Raw genomic sequence first — 18,681 nt, 5'->3', positions numbered from 1 at the left:
CCGATGGGAGGAGACCACGTGCGTTCGGTTCCATTTTGCCCCGGAACCAGTGCCCTTTATCACAGAAAAACAGCTTTTAGCTAACAACGGGGAAACCAACTCCCAACGACTCGAAGGATTAACATCATAAAAGGATTGGGCAAGTTTCAAACCCGTCTTTCTCTCAAACCAAAATGCTGCAGCGTGAACAAACTAACAGTGACTTTTATATTTCCATCGGACAATACATTATCCCCTAGACAACGATAGAGCTATTTCTTATTAGTTATTATTATATCCACGCTTTTAGATTTGGTATTGACGACGTGTATTATCTGTATGTTTGCACTGATATTATTTTTGTGTATCTTTATCAATACTGTTAAAAATATTACCATCAGACTTCAACTGACCTCTCTACCTTTGCTGGTAAGTGACCCAGTTACGGGGTACATAACAAAATATGTACATAGTTGAACGGCAACAAACTTGAACTTAAACCATATCATTAAGATATGATTAAAATGTGGAGAGTGAGATTCATTATAGTTGTAACCAGGTCACACGCTGGATCATACTTGATTAAAACATTCAGCAAGCACTTATTATGGCAACACTCACACCACCCAACAGATCACAAATAAAGTGTTTGGAAAATATAGATCAAAGCACATTATTTCTGACAGAGCATGAATGGCATTTAGTGGAAGCCAGCCTTCTTCCAAAACGGGGAAAGATACAGACAGGATAATGTGTCACAGAGTTCAGGCAAGCCAAAATGATGACGACCGGGAGTGGCTCAGGTAATGATATACATTTTCTTTCCTTCAATGTATAAAACGGTGGGGGTTCTAAACAATTCATTTATGCTTCTTTCATGACCTAACATTAAAAGCTGCCAGATAGAAATGAATCACTGAAAACCGAGACAACCCACAGTCTGGAATTCAACTACAAAAGGCTGCAACCATAGCAGAGATAAACAGTGTCCTATAAGATACACAGACACTGGATTTCTTAATGATATTACTTCATTAATTCAACAGTTCTTCCTGGAGGCAGTGAGACAGACAGCAAGAGAAGCACGTTTTCCAAACCTCCAATGGCCCTTCTCTCCCAGCTCCAATCTTGTCCAATCCCAAAATCCCCAAGTTGCCATGGGCTGATGGTCAGGCAGCACCACCAGTAGCTAAAATCCTCAACTCTGGCGTATCCATTCTAAGTCTCTGCAACCATCCAGCATGCTGGGGGGGAGATTTGGCTAACTTCTTTTCATATGTGCCTGTTTCAAGCTTTGATAACATTCCTTTGGATTGGTCTTCTAAACCAAGTGTCTTACACCACCAATATAAGCTGTTATGTAGTAGACTCACATTAGTATTCACTGAAATTAACCCCGTACAGACTTAGTTGGGCTCAGTGGGGACAATGGAACAATTTACGGGTAAAATTCACTGTATCTTGCATTTGCTGTAATGCAAAAGAATCAAAGCCAAATGAAGAGATACTAGATAGATGGGCTGAAAATGGTCAAAGCAACGCACTGGTCTTCAAGAGGAATTGCAGAAAGCCAGCTTACACATGAGACAATGGGCAAGTGTGGTAAAGGTTGATAAATAGGTAGAATTTTAAGGCAGAGGAGATTATGACATAACATATAGAGCAGAATTCAGCCCATCTAGTGTGCTCTGCCATTCAATTATGGCTTATTTACATATGGAGAAGGCTGCCTGCTTCCCGCAACTCTCAAAACGACTTATCCATCAAGAATCTATCAATCTCCATCTTAAACACACCCAATGACCTAGCCTGTGCAGCCTACCAAGGCTACAAATTCCAATTTCACTACACTCTTGCTGAGGAATTTCTTCATCTCAATTTTAAAAGGGACATCCCTTTTCCACTATGCTCTTCCACTAAGGCAGGGGTCGGCAACGTTTACCACTGAAAGAGCCAATATGGACCCATTTCCCACAGAAAAGAAAACACTGGGAGCCACAAAACCCGTTTGACATTTAAAATGAAATAACACTGCATACAACGGGTTTTTTTTGCCTTTATGCTATGTATAAACAAACTATAATGTGTTGCATTTATGAAATTGATGAACTCCTGCAGAGAAAACGAAATTACATTTCTGCATGCAACAAAAATATTTTAAACTCCGAGAAAAAGACATTGGGTTGAAGGTTACTCCATAGGTAGCCTACCTTGGATCAAAGAATTAAAAGAAAGCGCGCACTGGCGGGTGTCAGGCATTGGCAGTGGTGATGTATATTAATAGTGATAAAAAAACACGTTGTAGCGGTGTAGCGCTACACGCAGCGCTAAAATAAAGATACTGCAGTCAAAGGTAACTTTATTCGAACTAAACAGCCTTGATTTAAAGCCTCCCTCAACCCGTCCCCGTGGGCGCGGAAGCTCCAAAAGACACGTACTCACAAACCCCCGTAGGCTATCTCCCTTAGCCGGAACGGTGGCTAATTGTGAGCCGGTTCGGATGTGCCAGGAAATGGGGTCTCCACAACATTTTATTTAGATTGTACAAGATCACCATAATCTTCAAATTTCGAATTACATTTCAAAAACTAACAAACCACGGGGAGCCGCAGCACAGAGATGAAAGAGTCGCATGCGGCTCCGGAGCCGTGGGTTGCACTAAGGGAACATCCTGTCCCATCTATCCAGGCCTTTCCCTATCCTGTAGTTAAACTTTTACATCCTGTTTGAGAAACTTACTGGAGTTCCTTGAGCAGGGGTCCCCAACCTATTCTGCACCGTGGACCAGTTTAATATTCACAATATTCTCGTGGACCGGCCAACCGGTGGGGTGGGGGGTGTGCAGGGTGTTAATCATGACTGGAATATAGGTGATAAGTCAACTAAATCACTTATAAGTGGCTAATGCACTCAATTTTGTTTCTAAAAGGGCTTATCTAACAAATTTAATATTAAACACACAGCGCACATTTTCCCTGTATGAACATATAAAATCATTGCAAAACAACAATATCGCCAGATCAGAGGGAGACCTCGGCTTGTTTCCCTGCAACGAGACAGTCCAATCGAGGCAGATACTCGAAGGGGGGGGGTTCCTTATGTCCAGTCTATTCCGCAATTCAGTTTTCGTCGCATTCATTGCGGAAAAGCCCACCTCGCAGAGATATGATGTTGGAAATAGAAGCAACGTTTTCAGTGATTTCGTGGCTACCTCAGAATATTCAGCCTTGACTGATCCAGAATGCCGGCAGAGATGTTGTCAAACGTACTTTTCAGCCCACCGTCATTTGCAAGCTCGAGGAGTTGACTTTCCTCCCACACACATGGATGACGCGTGGGTAATGACCTCACGTGCATTCAAGTTCCAACAGTGGGCGTGACAGGGAATGAGGAAAGGTGCAGCTGACTCACATCATTTCATATCGCCAAATCATATTGGTTCCTCACGGCCCGGTAGCACATGCTTTGCTGCCCGGTACTGATCTGCGGCTCGGTTTTTGGAGACCACAGTCTTTGAGGGCATAATGAGTGCAGTGGATAGAGGGGAACAGGTGGATGTCATATACTTGGATTTCCAGAAGGCGTTCGATAAGGTGCCACACAAGAGACTTATAAATAAGATACGGATGGATGGAGTTGGAGGAACTGTATTGGCATGGATAGCGGATTGGTTAACCAATAGAAGGCAGAGAGTTGGTATAAATGGGTGTTTCTCTGGTTGGCAGTCTGTGGTGAGTGGGGTGCCGCAGGGGTCGGTGCTGGGCCTGCAGCTGTTTACCATTTACATTGATGATTTGGAAGAGGGGACTGAATGTAGAGTAGCAAAATAAACTGAGTGGTAAAGCAAATTGTACAGAGGATGTGGAGAGTCTGCAGAGGGATGTAGATAGGTTAAGTGAGTGGGCCAAGATCTGGCAGATGGAATACAATGTTGGTAAATGTGAGATCATCCATTTTGAAAGGAATAATAGAAGAGCAGATTATTACTTAAATGGTAAAAGATTGCAGCATGCTGTTGTGCAGAGAGACTTGGGAGTACTTGTGCATGAATCACAAAAAGTTGGCTTGCTGGTACAACAGGTTAATAAGAAGGCAAATGGAATGTTGGTCTTCATTGCTAGAGGGATTGAATTCAAGATCAGGGAGGTCATGCTGCAACAATACAGGGTACTGGTCAGGCCGCACCTGGAGTTCTGTGTGCAGTTCTGGTCTCCATACTTGAGGAAGGATATACTGGCTTTGGAGGCAGTGCAGAGGAGGTTCACCAGGTTGATTCCAGGGATGAAGGGGTTAACCTATGAGGAGATATTGAGTCACCTGAGACTATACTCTCTGCAGTTCAAAAGAATGAGGGGGGGATCTTATAGAAACATACAAATTTTTGAAAGGGATAGATAATATCAAAGTAGAAAAGTTGTTTCCATTGGTAGGTGAGACTGGAACTAGGGGCCATTGCCTCTAGATTCAGGGGAGAAGATTTAGGACAGAGATGAGGAGAAACTATTTTTCCCAGAGAGTGGTGAACCTGTGGAATTCTCTGCCCAGGGAAGCAGTTGAGGCTTCTTCACTAAATATATTTAAGAAACAGTTAGATAGGTTTTTACATAGTAAGGGAATTAAGGGTTATGGGGAAAAGGCAGGTAGATGGAGCTGAGTTTACGGACAGATCAGCCACGATCTTATTGAATGGCGGGACAGGCTCGATGGGCCAGATGGTCTATTCCTGCTCCTATTTTTTATGTTCTTCTGAACTCCATCAAGCACAGGCCTAGAGACATCAAACGTTCCTCCTTTATTAGAGAAGAGGGGATTTTCACGGTGTTGGGAGACAGCTAGACTGGAACAGTCAGGCAAGTAGAGGGTTTTGTGGGGGCTATATACATGTAAAAGTCCCAGTAACATAAATACTGCATCGGATGGAAGCTAACAACAGGAAAACCTGGGGGTATGATGGGACTTGAAGTTTAAGCAGTTAAGCTTAGAACAGAGCTGGACAGTTCAAGTTCCAGGAGGTAATGGCCATGTAGCTCAAATGCTCAATTAGGACCAAACAAGTTGTGTGGACACAAACAGTGCACAGGACCACATAGAGAGATGGAATGTGGAGAGGAGCTATCTCTTTATACAATATATCATTTCAAAAGATTTTTGTTGGATAACGTAGGAACACACCAAGGAATTAAGCAGCTGACTGCAGTTGTGGTACAAATACTTCATGAACCAACTAAGTTAAATGAACTCGAAAAGGATCACTCCTTCTACGCCACTTTCTGGATTTTATGAATTCAACGACTTTATGACAACGTTTGCAGCTCTCAGAGGGGGAAAAAGGCCTCTGCATAGCCAAACATCCCGAGAATGGGATGCACAACAACGTTTGTTGAAGAGGCGCGCAAGAAGATATTAAGCTTGGTTCAAGGATTAGTCAATGATTGGAATGTGCCACAAAAGCTTTAAGAATTCACGTATGGAGAAAAAACAAATCCCAGCATGTTTCTCCCGCTCCTCGAATCACCCCCTTAACTGACCTCCATTATGTCACAAACACATCACAGCAATTTCACTTTAAGATACTCTGAGAGTCCCTCACAAACTGGGCAATATGTCTCAACTTGATACGATACTGCCCCATTCAAAAGTTTGACAAAAGTCTGAAGCAGCAATAAGTCAGAAGTGCAAAAGGCTAACATAGGTGAGGCAGTAGAACAAACAATATTAAACTCAAAGCTAAACTTCAACAAGTAAAAGTTGATATAAATGCTGAATTTTACAAAAATCAAATTTAGAAAATGCAAAACAACATGGAGGCAGTAACTGAAGCATATCTGGTTTCAACTTTGGAGCTGTGCATTAAAATAATTTCAGGGCAGTTTAAAAGTCAATAATTATCTGGCTGCAGTTTTAATGGGCACGTGGTTTGAACAATAAGCCAAGATGGCCTTGGTCAGCCAAGAGGAGAATTTCAGACTAAGAGTAATGATTAACAAAGCAGGATAAAAATCACTGTCAAAAGGTGTACTGGTTTCCCTCATTTTCAGCGTTAAAGACCTTTAATATTTATAGATATGATTTAAAGATCACTATCATTTATTAACCCTGTTTTACGAAAGACGTGTTTAAACTAGAAAGGGTGAAGAAAAGATTTATGAGGATGTTACCTGGATCAGAGGACTGGAGTTCCAGGGAGATGCTGGCCAGAATAGGCCTTTATTCCTTGGAGCACAAGAAAATAAGGGTGACCTTATGAAAATGTTTATGAGAAGCACAGATAAGGTGGACGGCAACAGTCTTTTCCCCAGGGTAGGAGAGTCCAAAACATAGGCTAAGGGTGAGAGTGTATATTTAAAAGAACCTGAAGGGCAACCTTTTTCCACAGATGGTGATGAGTGTATGAAATGTGCTGTCAGTAGCAGTTGAGGCAGATACAAGAGTATCATTTAAGAAGCAATTGGTTAGTATAGAGGGGTACGGCTTGGAGGCATACAAGCCAATCACACGAAATTGGGAATAGCTGGGTTGGTACTGTGGTCGGTATGGACTTGGGTCAAAGGCCTGTTTTCATGCGGCACTGCTCTATGAAGATTTGTCCCCTACGATACTAGGCATTCGCTTTACTGCTACAAGTCATCACCAACAGCCATTCCATTTATAAAATACCTTTTAGTGTGAAAATAGGGCACAATACTTCAAAGATGTACCATTACATTAAAAAAGACTGTCTTGATTAGGACAACGACCAAACACTAGGTCAGAGTAGTAGATGTCAAGGAGTACCTGGAGGTGGGTAGGGCAGCGGAGAGATTTCAGTAGGTTTGCGTCCAAGTTGATTGAAGACAATGTTGCATTAGTGAGACTGCCAATAAAGATGACCAAGGGGCCAGCCAGTCAGAGGATCAGATTACTTAGTGCATACTGGACCTGATGGAGATTTTCAAAGTAGAGAGGTACCTACCCAGAGAAAGGTTTGAAAAGATGGACTAATTGCCCATGTCCTATTTACAGAGAGCCTATGTCAGTGAGCAAAGGAAAACTCCAAAGTGATGAACTTCAGCCAAGTGAAAGGTGCTTTGAACAGGCATCACAGAAGTACATGCCCCAAGTTCCTCTGTGACTCATGTTATTACTCTTTTTACAACAGCTGCATAGAATAAACTCTCAAAGGATTCACCACTGTGTGTTGTTCAGACTATTTATCCCAACAAGCAGGTAATATTCACAGAAAACATCTCCCTTTTAAAACCCTTGACCATCATCATAAAATCTACAACTTCATCACTCCCCATCTCTGTAGTCCAAGCAGAGTCCTCTAGCGTTTCAGCTCTTTCAATGGCAGCTTGTGGAGTGTTCCTAAACTTAAATTATTCCACCAATGCTAAAGCTGCAAGTTCTGGATTTTTCTCTTCAAAACTCTAACTCCCTTTGCTGCTTTAAAAGATTTTTTCTGTCATGTGGCCCAATATTTCCACCAATAAAAAAGAAAATTATAGATGTGTAAAATTAAGAGGGGTACAGATAGAGTGAACACACAGTCCCGATAAAGTGTCTCGGCCCAAAATGTCAATTGTTTATTCATTTCCACAGATGCTGCCTGGCCTTCTGAGTTTCTCCTGCATTTGGAGTGTTAGTCATTTTCCCTGGAAAGGGGGACTAAAAACTAGAGAGCATACAGCAGATTTAAGGTGAGAGCAGATAGATTTACAATGGATGCAAGCAGCAACTGCTTCCACACAGAAGGTGTGTGTATGGCATGAGCTGCCAGAGGAAGTGGTTGAGGCAGGTACATTAATGACATCTGAGAGATTTGTGTAGGTACATGGATAGGAAAGGGCCAAACACAGGCGAATAGGATTAGCTCATTGGGCTTGGATGAGATGGGTGAAGGGCCCTTTTCTGTGCGGTGTACCTCACAAACCTCTGCTGCACTACAGCAGAGAAACCCCAAAATTCACATCCTCCCCTCCTCACTGCCGTACAGCTCTCCTACTTGGGCTTCCTTACCTGCTGTTCCCTGGTTTTGCCCATTACTTAGATCAGAGCACAAGTTACAGTGGGGACATAGGGAGAAAAGGGGAACACCTGGGGGGGGGGGGGAGAACCCCAACGGCACAAACAACAAGTTTCATGTGGTAATGCTTGTGTGAGGGAGCTGGGGACACTTTGCTCCACTCGAGCAACAAACAGTACAGCACAGGAATAGGCTGGTACATCCACAATGTTGTGCAGTCTAATTAGGCTACTAATTAAAAGCCTAACTAATCCTTCTGCCTACCCCTCTATTCTCTGCACATTCACATCCCTATCTAAAATGCCTCTACTATATTTGACTCCACTACCAAACTTGGCATACATTCTAGAATCCCACCACCGTGTTAAGTAAACTTGCCCTGCACATCACCTTTGAAGTTCCTCCTCCCCCACCCTCACCTTAAGTACATGCCTTCTAGGGGAATAGGGCACTTTATTTTTACAGAATTGGAGGCGCTGTAATAAATACCAGTTGCTTTTGTTATTAACAACACTGACCTCACTTCTAAAATACTTCACCGGCTGTGAAGTGCTTTGGGATGTTCCAGCGACGCTACACAAGTGCAAGTTTGCTCGCTATTACTCAAACACCTGCGCCTATTGTCAGCATGTCAGTCAACTACAGTAAGAAAAATGACTGGGAGGAGGGAGAGAGGAAAAGAAAGGGTTGCCTCAGACAAACAGGCCTGCTGCATCAGAGAGTAAGTAGGTACCTTTGCCTGATGTTATCAGTCCAGTTAGAAGACCCCAAATTACCTTCTAAACGAATCTAGAGGAGGAATTCCTCTTGCACAAGTAGAATGATACGGAGCTTCAGAAGGAAAAGAATTCAGAGAGGCTCACATAGACAATCTGGCAAAGGCCCGAGGCTTGGCAAGCTCTGAAGAGAACATACGTCATTCACAAGAGCAGTGGGGACACCAGTGGCTAATGCTCCAGGGGAAAGATAGCGAGACAGTGCTCAAAAGACTTTCCACATAATTCCAATGTGCCTGCATAAGGCATTCATCACTACAGCATCACAGAATGAACAGCAGGCACTGGCTCCAGTAAAGGTTTAAAGTAGAATCTTAAAAATAGAAGCTGGTGAAGGGGAAGTAGAATACCACGTGAGCAGGGAAAAATGCAACATGGTATTCCGCTCAAATGTTCAGCAATTAGATTCCAAATAGATGCCCAATTGGATTTTGTGAAAATTACAAATTTGGAATTAAAATTCAGAAAAATTATGAACCCAGATGCCCAGTAGCTTAATTACTCAGTACAATATTGAAGACCAAGGCCTGTTCCTGCGCTATACTCTATATTCACAGAAGTACTGTGCCAGCTGTAGATATAATGCCTCTCAGCTCTAAACCATGTTCAATCCTGACCTCTGGTGCTATTGAATGCACATTTCCCTTACCTGTTGGAACTCCAGTTTTCTCCCACATCCCAAAGATGTGTGGGTTGGGAGATTAGCAGACCACTGCAAAATTCCCCACTGTGGTGCTGAATCAGATAGATGTTAATGAGAACGTGGCAGAGGGGGAAAAGAATGGGATTGCTCTAAGATTAGTATCAATGGATTTAGTGGGCTAAAAAGCCTGTTTCCACTCCATATCAATGGGACAAAGCACTGCCTGAGCCCAGGTTGGGATGTGGGAGGGCCAGGGTACTAATGGTGCTAAATTTGAGAGAGTCCTGTAGTTAAGCAAACATGCAGATGGGTACGTAGCCTTACTGCTGGATGATTTTTTTGGGAAGAGCAAAGATCTGCCCACCTTACCTCACCCACAGGTTCCCCATCCCCCTGCTTATGAGCAAACTACAATACGTTTGAAGCTGGAATTCCCCTATATCCCCTTGTACCACACAGTTATTGAATATTTTTCTATATTTATCGGCCACACTCAACTCCTTTGGCTGTGAAACTCCAGAGATACCAAGTTCATAAATTTCCTTAGTATCTTTGTTTTCACTTTTGAAATCAATGTGCAGTATGGCGGTCTCTCTTCCCGCCATTACAGACATTTACACCACACGCTGCATCTGCAAACAGCATTATGAAGGACCCCACACACCCCTCATACAAACTCTTCTCCCTCCTGCCATCTGGGAAAAGGCACCGAAGCATTCGAGCTCTCACGACCAGACTATGTAACAGTTTCTTCCCCCAAGCTATCAGACTCCTCAATACCCAGAGCCTGGATTGACACCTTACTGCCCTATTGTCCTGTTTATTATTTATTGTAATGCCTGCACTGTTTTGTGCACTTTATGCAGTCCTGGATAGGTCTGTAGTCTAGAGTAGTTTTTTTATGTAGTTCAGTCTAGTTTTTGTATTGTGTCATGTAACACCATAGTCCTGAAAAACACTCTCATTTTTACTATGTACTGTACCAGCAGTTATGGTCGAAATGACAATAAAAGTGACTTGACTTGTTGACTTGGACAAGAAATACGTAATAACAACTTGCTTGGATTCCTTGCAATGAAAGGGACATGTTAAGCAAGGTTAACCACTGAGTTCAAAGGAAGTTATAAAAAGATCCTGTTACATCAGTGTCACTGGCATTTTTTTACAACAGCTTCCCATGATAATTGCTTGATTGTGATTGAATATAGTAGTTCAGACTGGGGTTGGGCAAGACTGCCAGGCACCTGGGAGTTCTCACACAACGTTGCAATGGCATCAATTAAAGATTTCGCAACTATGTATAGAACATTCCTATGTTACACTTTTCCTTCTGAGCTGGACTGCAAAGCAGTGACCAGGACACAATCTGCCCCTGGTGGGATGAGGCAAACCAGCATAAAGCACAGGTGGGTGTGGGTGAGGTGAAAACACTTCTGGACCAAAGCTGCAGTGCACACAACATGGCAACCAACCAGTGGATGCCGACTCCAGTGTTATCCTGGTATCCCCAAGAATGAGACATGTCCAATAATAGACTCAAGTACAAAATGATCCCTTTCAATCTGTATTTAACTCTATTTACTTTTGGGTAGTTTTTCTTTTAAAGGATATAAAGCAAAGGAAACTGCCTAGTTGGCCAAACCTGCCTGCCAAAATTTGTCCTCTTCTATTCCCTTCCCCGACACCTGAACCCTCCAGTCCTTTCTCCATTCAGTCCCTCAAACTACACTATCCACTTCAATCACTTCCTACAGAAGAGTTCCTCATTCTTACCCCTCTCCTTTGGTGGGAAGGCTAATTAGCTGTAAAATTTTTGGACGTGGGGCACAGATCATCTGTTTACTAGTGTCCTATCACAGGCAGCTTGCAAAGATCATCAGCTCTGAAGTGGAACCATCGAAAATAAAGATACTTTGGAAAGACTTGGGAGCCACAGGAGTGAGAGTTGCGTTAGCAAATGGTTAACGTTTGTCAACAGCCAAGAGAGTGATTTATTTAGTCACTTGGTGATACAGCACAGAGTAGGCCTGTCAGGTCCTCCAAGCCACACACCGCCTCGACAACCCAATTTAACCCTCACCTAATCACAGAACAACTTACAATGACCAATTAACCTACCTGGTAGGTTTTGAGACTGTGGGAGGAAACCTGAGCACCCGGGGGGGGAGAAGCCATACATACCATGGGGAGGACATACACACTCCTTTCAGATGACTCTGGGATTGGACTCCGGCGCCCTGAGCATTAACAGCTAACCGCTACGCTACCGCGGTGTCCACGTGACTGGTGTGTGGAACATTCGAGGAAAGTGGGTGAACTGGAATCCGACCAACGATTTGTACCTCCTCAAATCTGTTGTGTCTCCTTGAATCAAGTGACATTGTTGGCTATTTCACTCAAGATCAGAAACATTACAAACGGTCAGGAGTTGCATGACAGAACAGATTAAAAACAGCAAATTTTACCACATTTGTGAGCCAGATGGGTTTTCACTGAAATCAGCTCGTTTCATGGTTACCTACGCAAACTCTAAGTTTTTTTATTTTAACTCCAGTTTAGTGAAGTGATGAGATTTAAGATTCACGGCTGCATGGTGGATTCAAAGCTATGTTTCTTAGTCAGTAGTCTGATCTCCATGGATTACCATGTGTTACTGGGGCCATAGCACCCTGCTTCCCTGCTGCACCATGCTGGAGCTGTAGGTGGAACCCAGGCCAACAGTGAAGATTAAACGGAGATGTAAAGAAAGCTGCGCTTACCCTGGAGATGGTCAGCGGCATGTTGAAATCTTTGCCACCTTGAAGTCTGAATCCCCACGGGGCTGGGCCAACCAGAGAGACCGTGTAGTTGCTCATTATTGGCGTGCTCCCTCTCACTCCGGGGTCCAAATCAGCAAACTGCAGATGTGATTTTAAAAAATTACTACAAACGTGCACAGTTGCTATACTTCTACACAAAGCAATGACAAAAATCCTCTTAAAAAGTTTTGCTTTTTTCTCATATTACAAATGCAATTCTTGTGTAGAAACAGGCCAACAGGTGCAGCTCAGCACTGAGCAGCAACACACCAACATACTTAATGCCTTGTCCTTGACTACATTTACACTGTCACAATTGCTCCAGTGATACTGAGATCACATTCTCACCACCCACTGGGAGAAATTTATCTCTATTTTCCATTAGGGACAGTTAATCACATTTTTCTTGATATGCGAAGAACGCAACTGCATTCTGTGAGTTGCTTCAAACTGTCTGCAGCATGAAAATTGTAGATGAGCAGTACATTTGAATTACTCATTCACCTCTCAAATACAATGCAATCCTGTGTCCATCAAATGTTTTGAGCTAGTCCTTGCACACCTTGCACTAAAATAAAGCTGTGGTGTTGAAAGTGCATCCCGTCAAGGCTACACAGACATGTTAATAGATTAACCAGACTTTGAAAAGCATTGCCAACTTCATTCAGCATGGATACAGTAATCTGTCAGAAATAGTGAAATGCAGGAGGCTTCAATGTAGGGCCATGAGAGTGGATTCACCTGCTGTTTGCATGGATGCCCAACTAATACATTGCCAAGCGTTAGTGCATACCACTTTTACAACTACGTTACTTACATCAGATTAGACAAAACAGATGCAAATTGGTACCACATGGAGCGAAGTAGCAAGCAGCTAAACAGGGGGACTGAATCATCTGGCAAAAATTACCCAGCCACATCCTTCTCTGTCATGCAAAAATCAAACAGATATTACAGCCGAATTCAGCCCTTCAGGCCACTAAGTTTTACCTTTGAGGCACACAGCTTATTGGTCTTGAGAGCAGAGTGCAGTACTGTACCCGTGTCGAAAGGCTACAGAGAATAAAGCTGCACAAAGTTTGGCTGCCAACACCCACTATATATAACGAAGCCACTGTAAGATTACACCAAAGCAATGGAGGGCTACACCATGACGCAAGGTGACCAATTTAACTGCTTTGATTTTATTAGCAGACTAGGACCCTACTTTATTAGCAGGTAGACCTGGAACAGTGGTTCAGGAATCCGTGCTTGGGTGCTCTGATTATGAACTCTAACTGGAAGCTTGGCAAAAGACCAGAAGACCAGAATGACATCCTCCTAACTCTACCCACCTTACACTGGTTACAACACTAAACTAAATTAAACTAAAACCCACTCCCAGCTGCAGCATTGTTTCCTTTTTCACGCCACTTATCAAGCCCTTCTTGAAGTCCGTCGCCTCTTCACCTCAACCACTCCTAAGGGGAACGAGTTCCGCATTCTCACTTCTCTCTGGCTAATGGGAATTCCCGTAGAATTCCACAAATTAATTTCCCCTTCTGCAAAAAAAAACATAAAACCGCTGAAGGAACTCAGCTGGATGAGCAGCATTTTTGGAGAGGGAGGAACTGTTGATGTTTCTGGTCAGGACCCTGCCTACACCTGTCCTGATGCAGAGTCTCTACCCAAAAACATGGGCACTCCCTTTCATCTTCACCCCCCACTGAAGATGCTCTCAATCTGTTGAGTTATTTCAGCAGTTTTACCTTTTGCTCCAGGTACCAGTTTCTGAGTCCCTTCCATCTCTGACTTCCTTCTTGATGTTGACTTGCTATTTAGGACTGAGCACTAAATGCATTGTGGTTTCAAAACCTTTTTAAGCAAACACAACCACTAAGCTTTTTTGAATCTCTACACTCTTAATGACAGGAAAGAGAAGATTTAAAGCAGTGCTTCAGACCCTGCTGAAGTCATCACGGGGGGGGGGGGGGGGGATTAAAAAACTGGGTGAGCCATACTCCACATTTCAGGTGTAACATTAAACGAAGATGTGAAGTGGCTGCTTTGAGAAATCGCTATCCCAAACTTTTAAAAGCAAGACTTCTCTCGGGTGCATTTACCCATACCGTGGAAACAAATTATCTGATCATTAACCTCGCTGTTGCTCTGTGACATCTAGCTGTGTGCAAATTGGCTGTCACATTACCATGGAAACTTCTTAAGTAATTTATAAACCAAGAAAGAGGTGGGTAAGTCCCAAAAGCAAAGAGAGAAATGCAAATTTTTGACTGCAAACGTTCCTTCTTCGACAAGCAATGGCATTTTTGACTTTGGGAGCATTAATGGAAGCTCATTGCCTCGCAAACACCAACCCCTCCCACTCAGGAGGCTGCTTGTTCCTGTGCCCCCCCCCCCCCCAGTACCTTTGCAAACATGATCACTGTATGCCTGAAGAATTACAGGGCATCACAACCCAACGTAGCTTGGGAAGTTCCATGATCTCTCCAAGCTTCACAAACCAAAAGCCTCAAGTTCAGTGTTGTGAGCTAGGGCTGATTTTTTTTAAAAAACAGCATCTGTACAACCTCAGGATACTGTTAGGAATCTGAGAAATACAGCACAGAAATTGACTTGTCAACCCACCGAGCATGCACCAACCACAAATCAACCATTTACAATAATCCTGCACAGATCCCATTTTTTTCTCCCCACCTTGACAGCTCCTCGCCAGATTCTACTTCTCACCCACACACTCGGACTGACTTAGAGCAGCCAATTCACTTACCAGCCAACAGATCTTTAGAAAGCGAGAAGAAACCTCAGCACCCGAAGAAAACCCACACGGATACTCACAAGTTCAATGCAGAGAGTACCCAAGGCGAGGACTGGACTTGGATTTCTGGCACTGAGGTCGCAGCTCCACAGAATGCACCAGTCTACTGCTCAGAGGCACATGCCCCAGAGCAATCAGTCAAGTACTTTAAACGTAAGCACGATCCCACCAGGACAATTTGTGTGTTATACTATTCAAGTGATCACCATTAGGCAGAACACAGAACTCCTGCTCTTCTATAAATTGGTACCTTAGAAACTTATTTCTACCTCTGGGAAGACAAGGCCTTAATTTAACATCTTAGCCAAAAGGCAATGAACCAGATGGGTTTCATTGTCTGCTGAGTTTGGGCTGAGGGTTTTGTAAGGGGAAGCACAAGCCAAACAGACCATATCTAAATACAATCTGGTGACCACGAATGTAAAGGTCAGAAACAGGAGAATGGAAAATTGCTTTGGCTGTGATTGCCTTTTTCCTGTCACCTTGCCTGCAAACTCAAGCCAAACCTGCACCACCACCCTCGAAGAGAAGCCAAGACTGGAGCATCATCCTGACACAAGGAAGTGTGTGCTTTAAGCAGGGAACAGACAAAGAACAATGAACAAGTTATTTGTCGTGGCAGCCTGTGGATGGAATAGTTGCCATCGCCCACTACTTCACAGCCAAAAAGTTGTAAATGTAGCTTTAACATCACTAACGTTGCTGCTAAACTGCTTAGTTTGGAAAGTTCCACTGACTGCTTGGTACAAGTATTAATATTCTGCACAAAGTGAAAGAAGAATCCAAGCTCCCAATTAGTGATTCCCGACACCAACCTCACAGATTGATACCCACAACAAAATGGCAAGTGCAAGAAGCCAAAAGACAAACACGGTGAAGATGCTTTGTCTATTTAGAACTCCTGCAAAATTTTCCTATCAGTCAGGTAAAGGCCAGGAACACCGGATGGACTTTCAAACCTCTAGCAGATTGCTCCAAGGCCATTGGTTATAATGAGATGCATCTTGTCAGGGTTCGATTTTATGGTGCAATTGTATGCAGATGTTCTTTCCCATGAGAGATGTTCCTTGGCATAAAGGATGATTTGCTTTCAATAGGGTTTGTGGATCCAGGGGTCAACAAGGAATATGTGGGGACCGCAAGCTCTGTCAAGTGGGACATAGGTTACTTGGGTGGTTTGGGAAGTGATGCACTCCTTCCATCATGTACACCAGACTTATGAATGCTTCAGGTGAATGGACTTGATTTTGTTAGTGCTACCTCAAGAGCTCCTTCCCTTCTTGAGTGGCCAGTGATTCCCTCACATTGATTGGGAGACTTCAAGAGCATAAATAACTCTCTTCTTGTTACATAACACACAACCATAGAGCTGCTTTGAGAATCAGCTGTCAAATAGACAACTGCTGTGTCTGTCGCTGAGATTTTCATGTTTCTACAGAGGTAAAGGGCTAATACTGATCTGGAGATTGAGATTTGGAGGCAACGACTCACTTCAATCTCCAACAACCTCTCACCATCTCTGCATTTTAATTCTCATTCTCTTGCCCATCCCCGAGTTTATTCACACCACTGTTCGTCACTTCCAGCTGCCGCACACTTGAACGGTGCAATCCGCTCCTCTTATTCTCACCTACGGTCTCTTGTTATATGGGTGAAAGTGTCAGTGTTTGCAGAGATGTAAAACAAAGCTTTTCTCTCGGAGATAGACATTGAAGATCTGTGCTGCTACAATAAAGATTTAAATGAGCCCTATGAAGTCACAGAGTACTAAAGCACGGAAACAGACCCTTTGGCCAATTCAATTGATGCCAACTTCCGCCTTGTCCCACCTAGCCTATCCTTCTCATTCATGTGCCTAACTAAGCTTTTGTTACAGTTGGACTTGCATCTACAACTTCCACTGACAACACTCACGCCACCCTCTGGGTAAGGAGGCATTGCCCTCAGATTCCATTTGGTAATTTTACCTTTCGCACTGAATCTGTGACCTCATCCTAATTATGACCATCATGATTTTGTACACCACAGTAAGATCTCCCCCTTGTTCTCCTGCACTCGGGGGAGCGGGGTCATGGCCTGTTCAGCCTTTCCCTATAGTCCTTGAGTCCAAAAAACACCCTTGTGAATTTTCCCTGTATTCTTTTAAGCTTATTGATTTATACTTTTCCTGTAGTAAACTGGTCAGAACTGTACACAGTTTTTGTTCACCTATACTAAATATATCATGTGACAGGTCTTCAAATTTATTCCCACTTAAGTATCTTCAGCTGCTTTAGTGTGTCTGTGTTGATAAATGGTTTGTATATTTGATTTTTTTTTCTAATTTAAAAAATATTGTCCTCAGCTAGTTAAGGTTTCATGACTTTGGGCAATGGTATCAAGTCTTTTGGTTTAAGGAGACCAGAGGAAGTGATAGTTAGAGCTGTGTAAGATTATGAGGGGCATGGACAGGATGAATGACTTTTTCCTCAGGGAGGGGGTGCTAAAAAAAAACAAGAGGGCATAGGTTTAGGATCAGAAGTGAGAGTTTAAAAAGGACATCAGTGGCAGCTTCTTCATGCAGAGTGGTGCATATCTGGAATGAGCTGCCACAAATAGTACTTGCTGAGGGCACATTAGCAACATTTAAAAGCCATCTAGACAAGCCCATGGATGGATAGGGGAGGTGTGAGGACTAGAGGCCAAATGCAGGTGGATGGCACTAGCCCACTGGGCATGCATGAGTTGGGCTGAAGAATGTTTCCATTTTTTACGACTGAGTCCACGAAAAGATGTTTGGAGAGTTACATCCATAGGAGAGCAATTTGTCCAAATTTGGCAAATGCGACTAGCTTTGGTCAGCATGGATGAATTGGGCCAAAAAGCCTGTTTCTGTGCTGTATGACTAAGTATACCTCCTGTAACAAAAAAATCTACAAACACTAAAGGCCTCACCAAAAACGTTAAACTTCACCAAAGAGTCACCATAACTGGTCTTCAAATGGCAGAGGTTAAATATCGATCTTAATACAAACCAAGTTTGACTTCAGTGCTGCAAACATTTAGGTGTGTGTGCATACATGCCTGCACATTTTTCATTTCCAATGCATCTACCAAAGCAACGTGAACAAAAATAAACTCAAGAATGTACAGTTTTAACACTCAACTGCCTTGTTTATTACATCCTATTGTTGGTCTATATGCTTCAGCCCTCCATCTGGTAAGGACTTGAAGGATGCTTCTGTATAGGAGGCTCATGAAGCATAAGTTTCACCATATCAATAAATGCACACCATCGGGCAGGAGAAACAGAACCTGGAGCTGCTTCCCGTCAACCAATTGGTTCTTGATGCAATCAGCTTACACTCAGTGGCCACTTTATTAGGCACACCTCATTAATGCAAATATAATCAGCCAATTACGTGCAGCAACTCAGTGCATAAAAGCATGAAGTCATGGTCAAGAGGTTCAGTTGTTGTTCAGATTTAACATCAGAATGGGAAATAAACGTATTTAAGTGAATTTGACCATAAAATGATTGTTGGTGCCTGATAGGACCGTTTGAGCATCTCAGAAACTGCTGATCTTCTGGGATTTTCACTCACAACGGTCTCTAGAATTTTCAAAGAAGGGTATGAAAAACAAACACCATCCAGCGAGCTACAGCTCCGAGGGCAAACATGCCT

General features: G+C 43.1%; 1 protein-coding gene across 6 annotated transcripts in view; it reads right to left on the bottom strand.

Moving 5' to 3' along the window:
• LOC132391796 (PDZ and LIM domain protein 5-like) overlaps positions 1–18,681 on the bottom strand; it is a 249,478-nt gene that overhangs the window by 216,119 nt on the left and 14,678 nt on the right. For all 6 annotated transcript variants that reach the window (XM_059965424.1, XM_059965425.1, XM_059965423.1 and 3 more), the window contains exon 2: positions 12,163–12,300. In XM_059965424.1, coding sequence (XP_059821407.1) covers positions 12,163–12,258 — 96 coding nt within the window. In that variant the 5' untranslated portion in view covers positions 12,259–12,300. The remainder of the gene's footprint in view (positions 1–12,162; positions 12,301–18,681) is intronic.

Source organism: Hypanus sabinus, chromosome 3 (assembly GCF_030144855.1).
Source record: "Hypanus sabinus isolate sHypSab1 chromosome 3, sHypSab1.hap1, whole genome shotgun sequence".
NCBI classification, from domain to species: Eukaryota; Metazoa; Chordata; class Chondrichthyes; order Myliobatiformes; family Dasyatidae; genus Hypanus; species Hypanus sabinus.
This window is presented reverse-complemented; position numbering and strand designations above follow the sequence as displayed.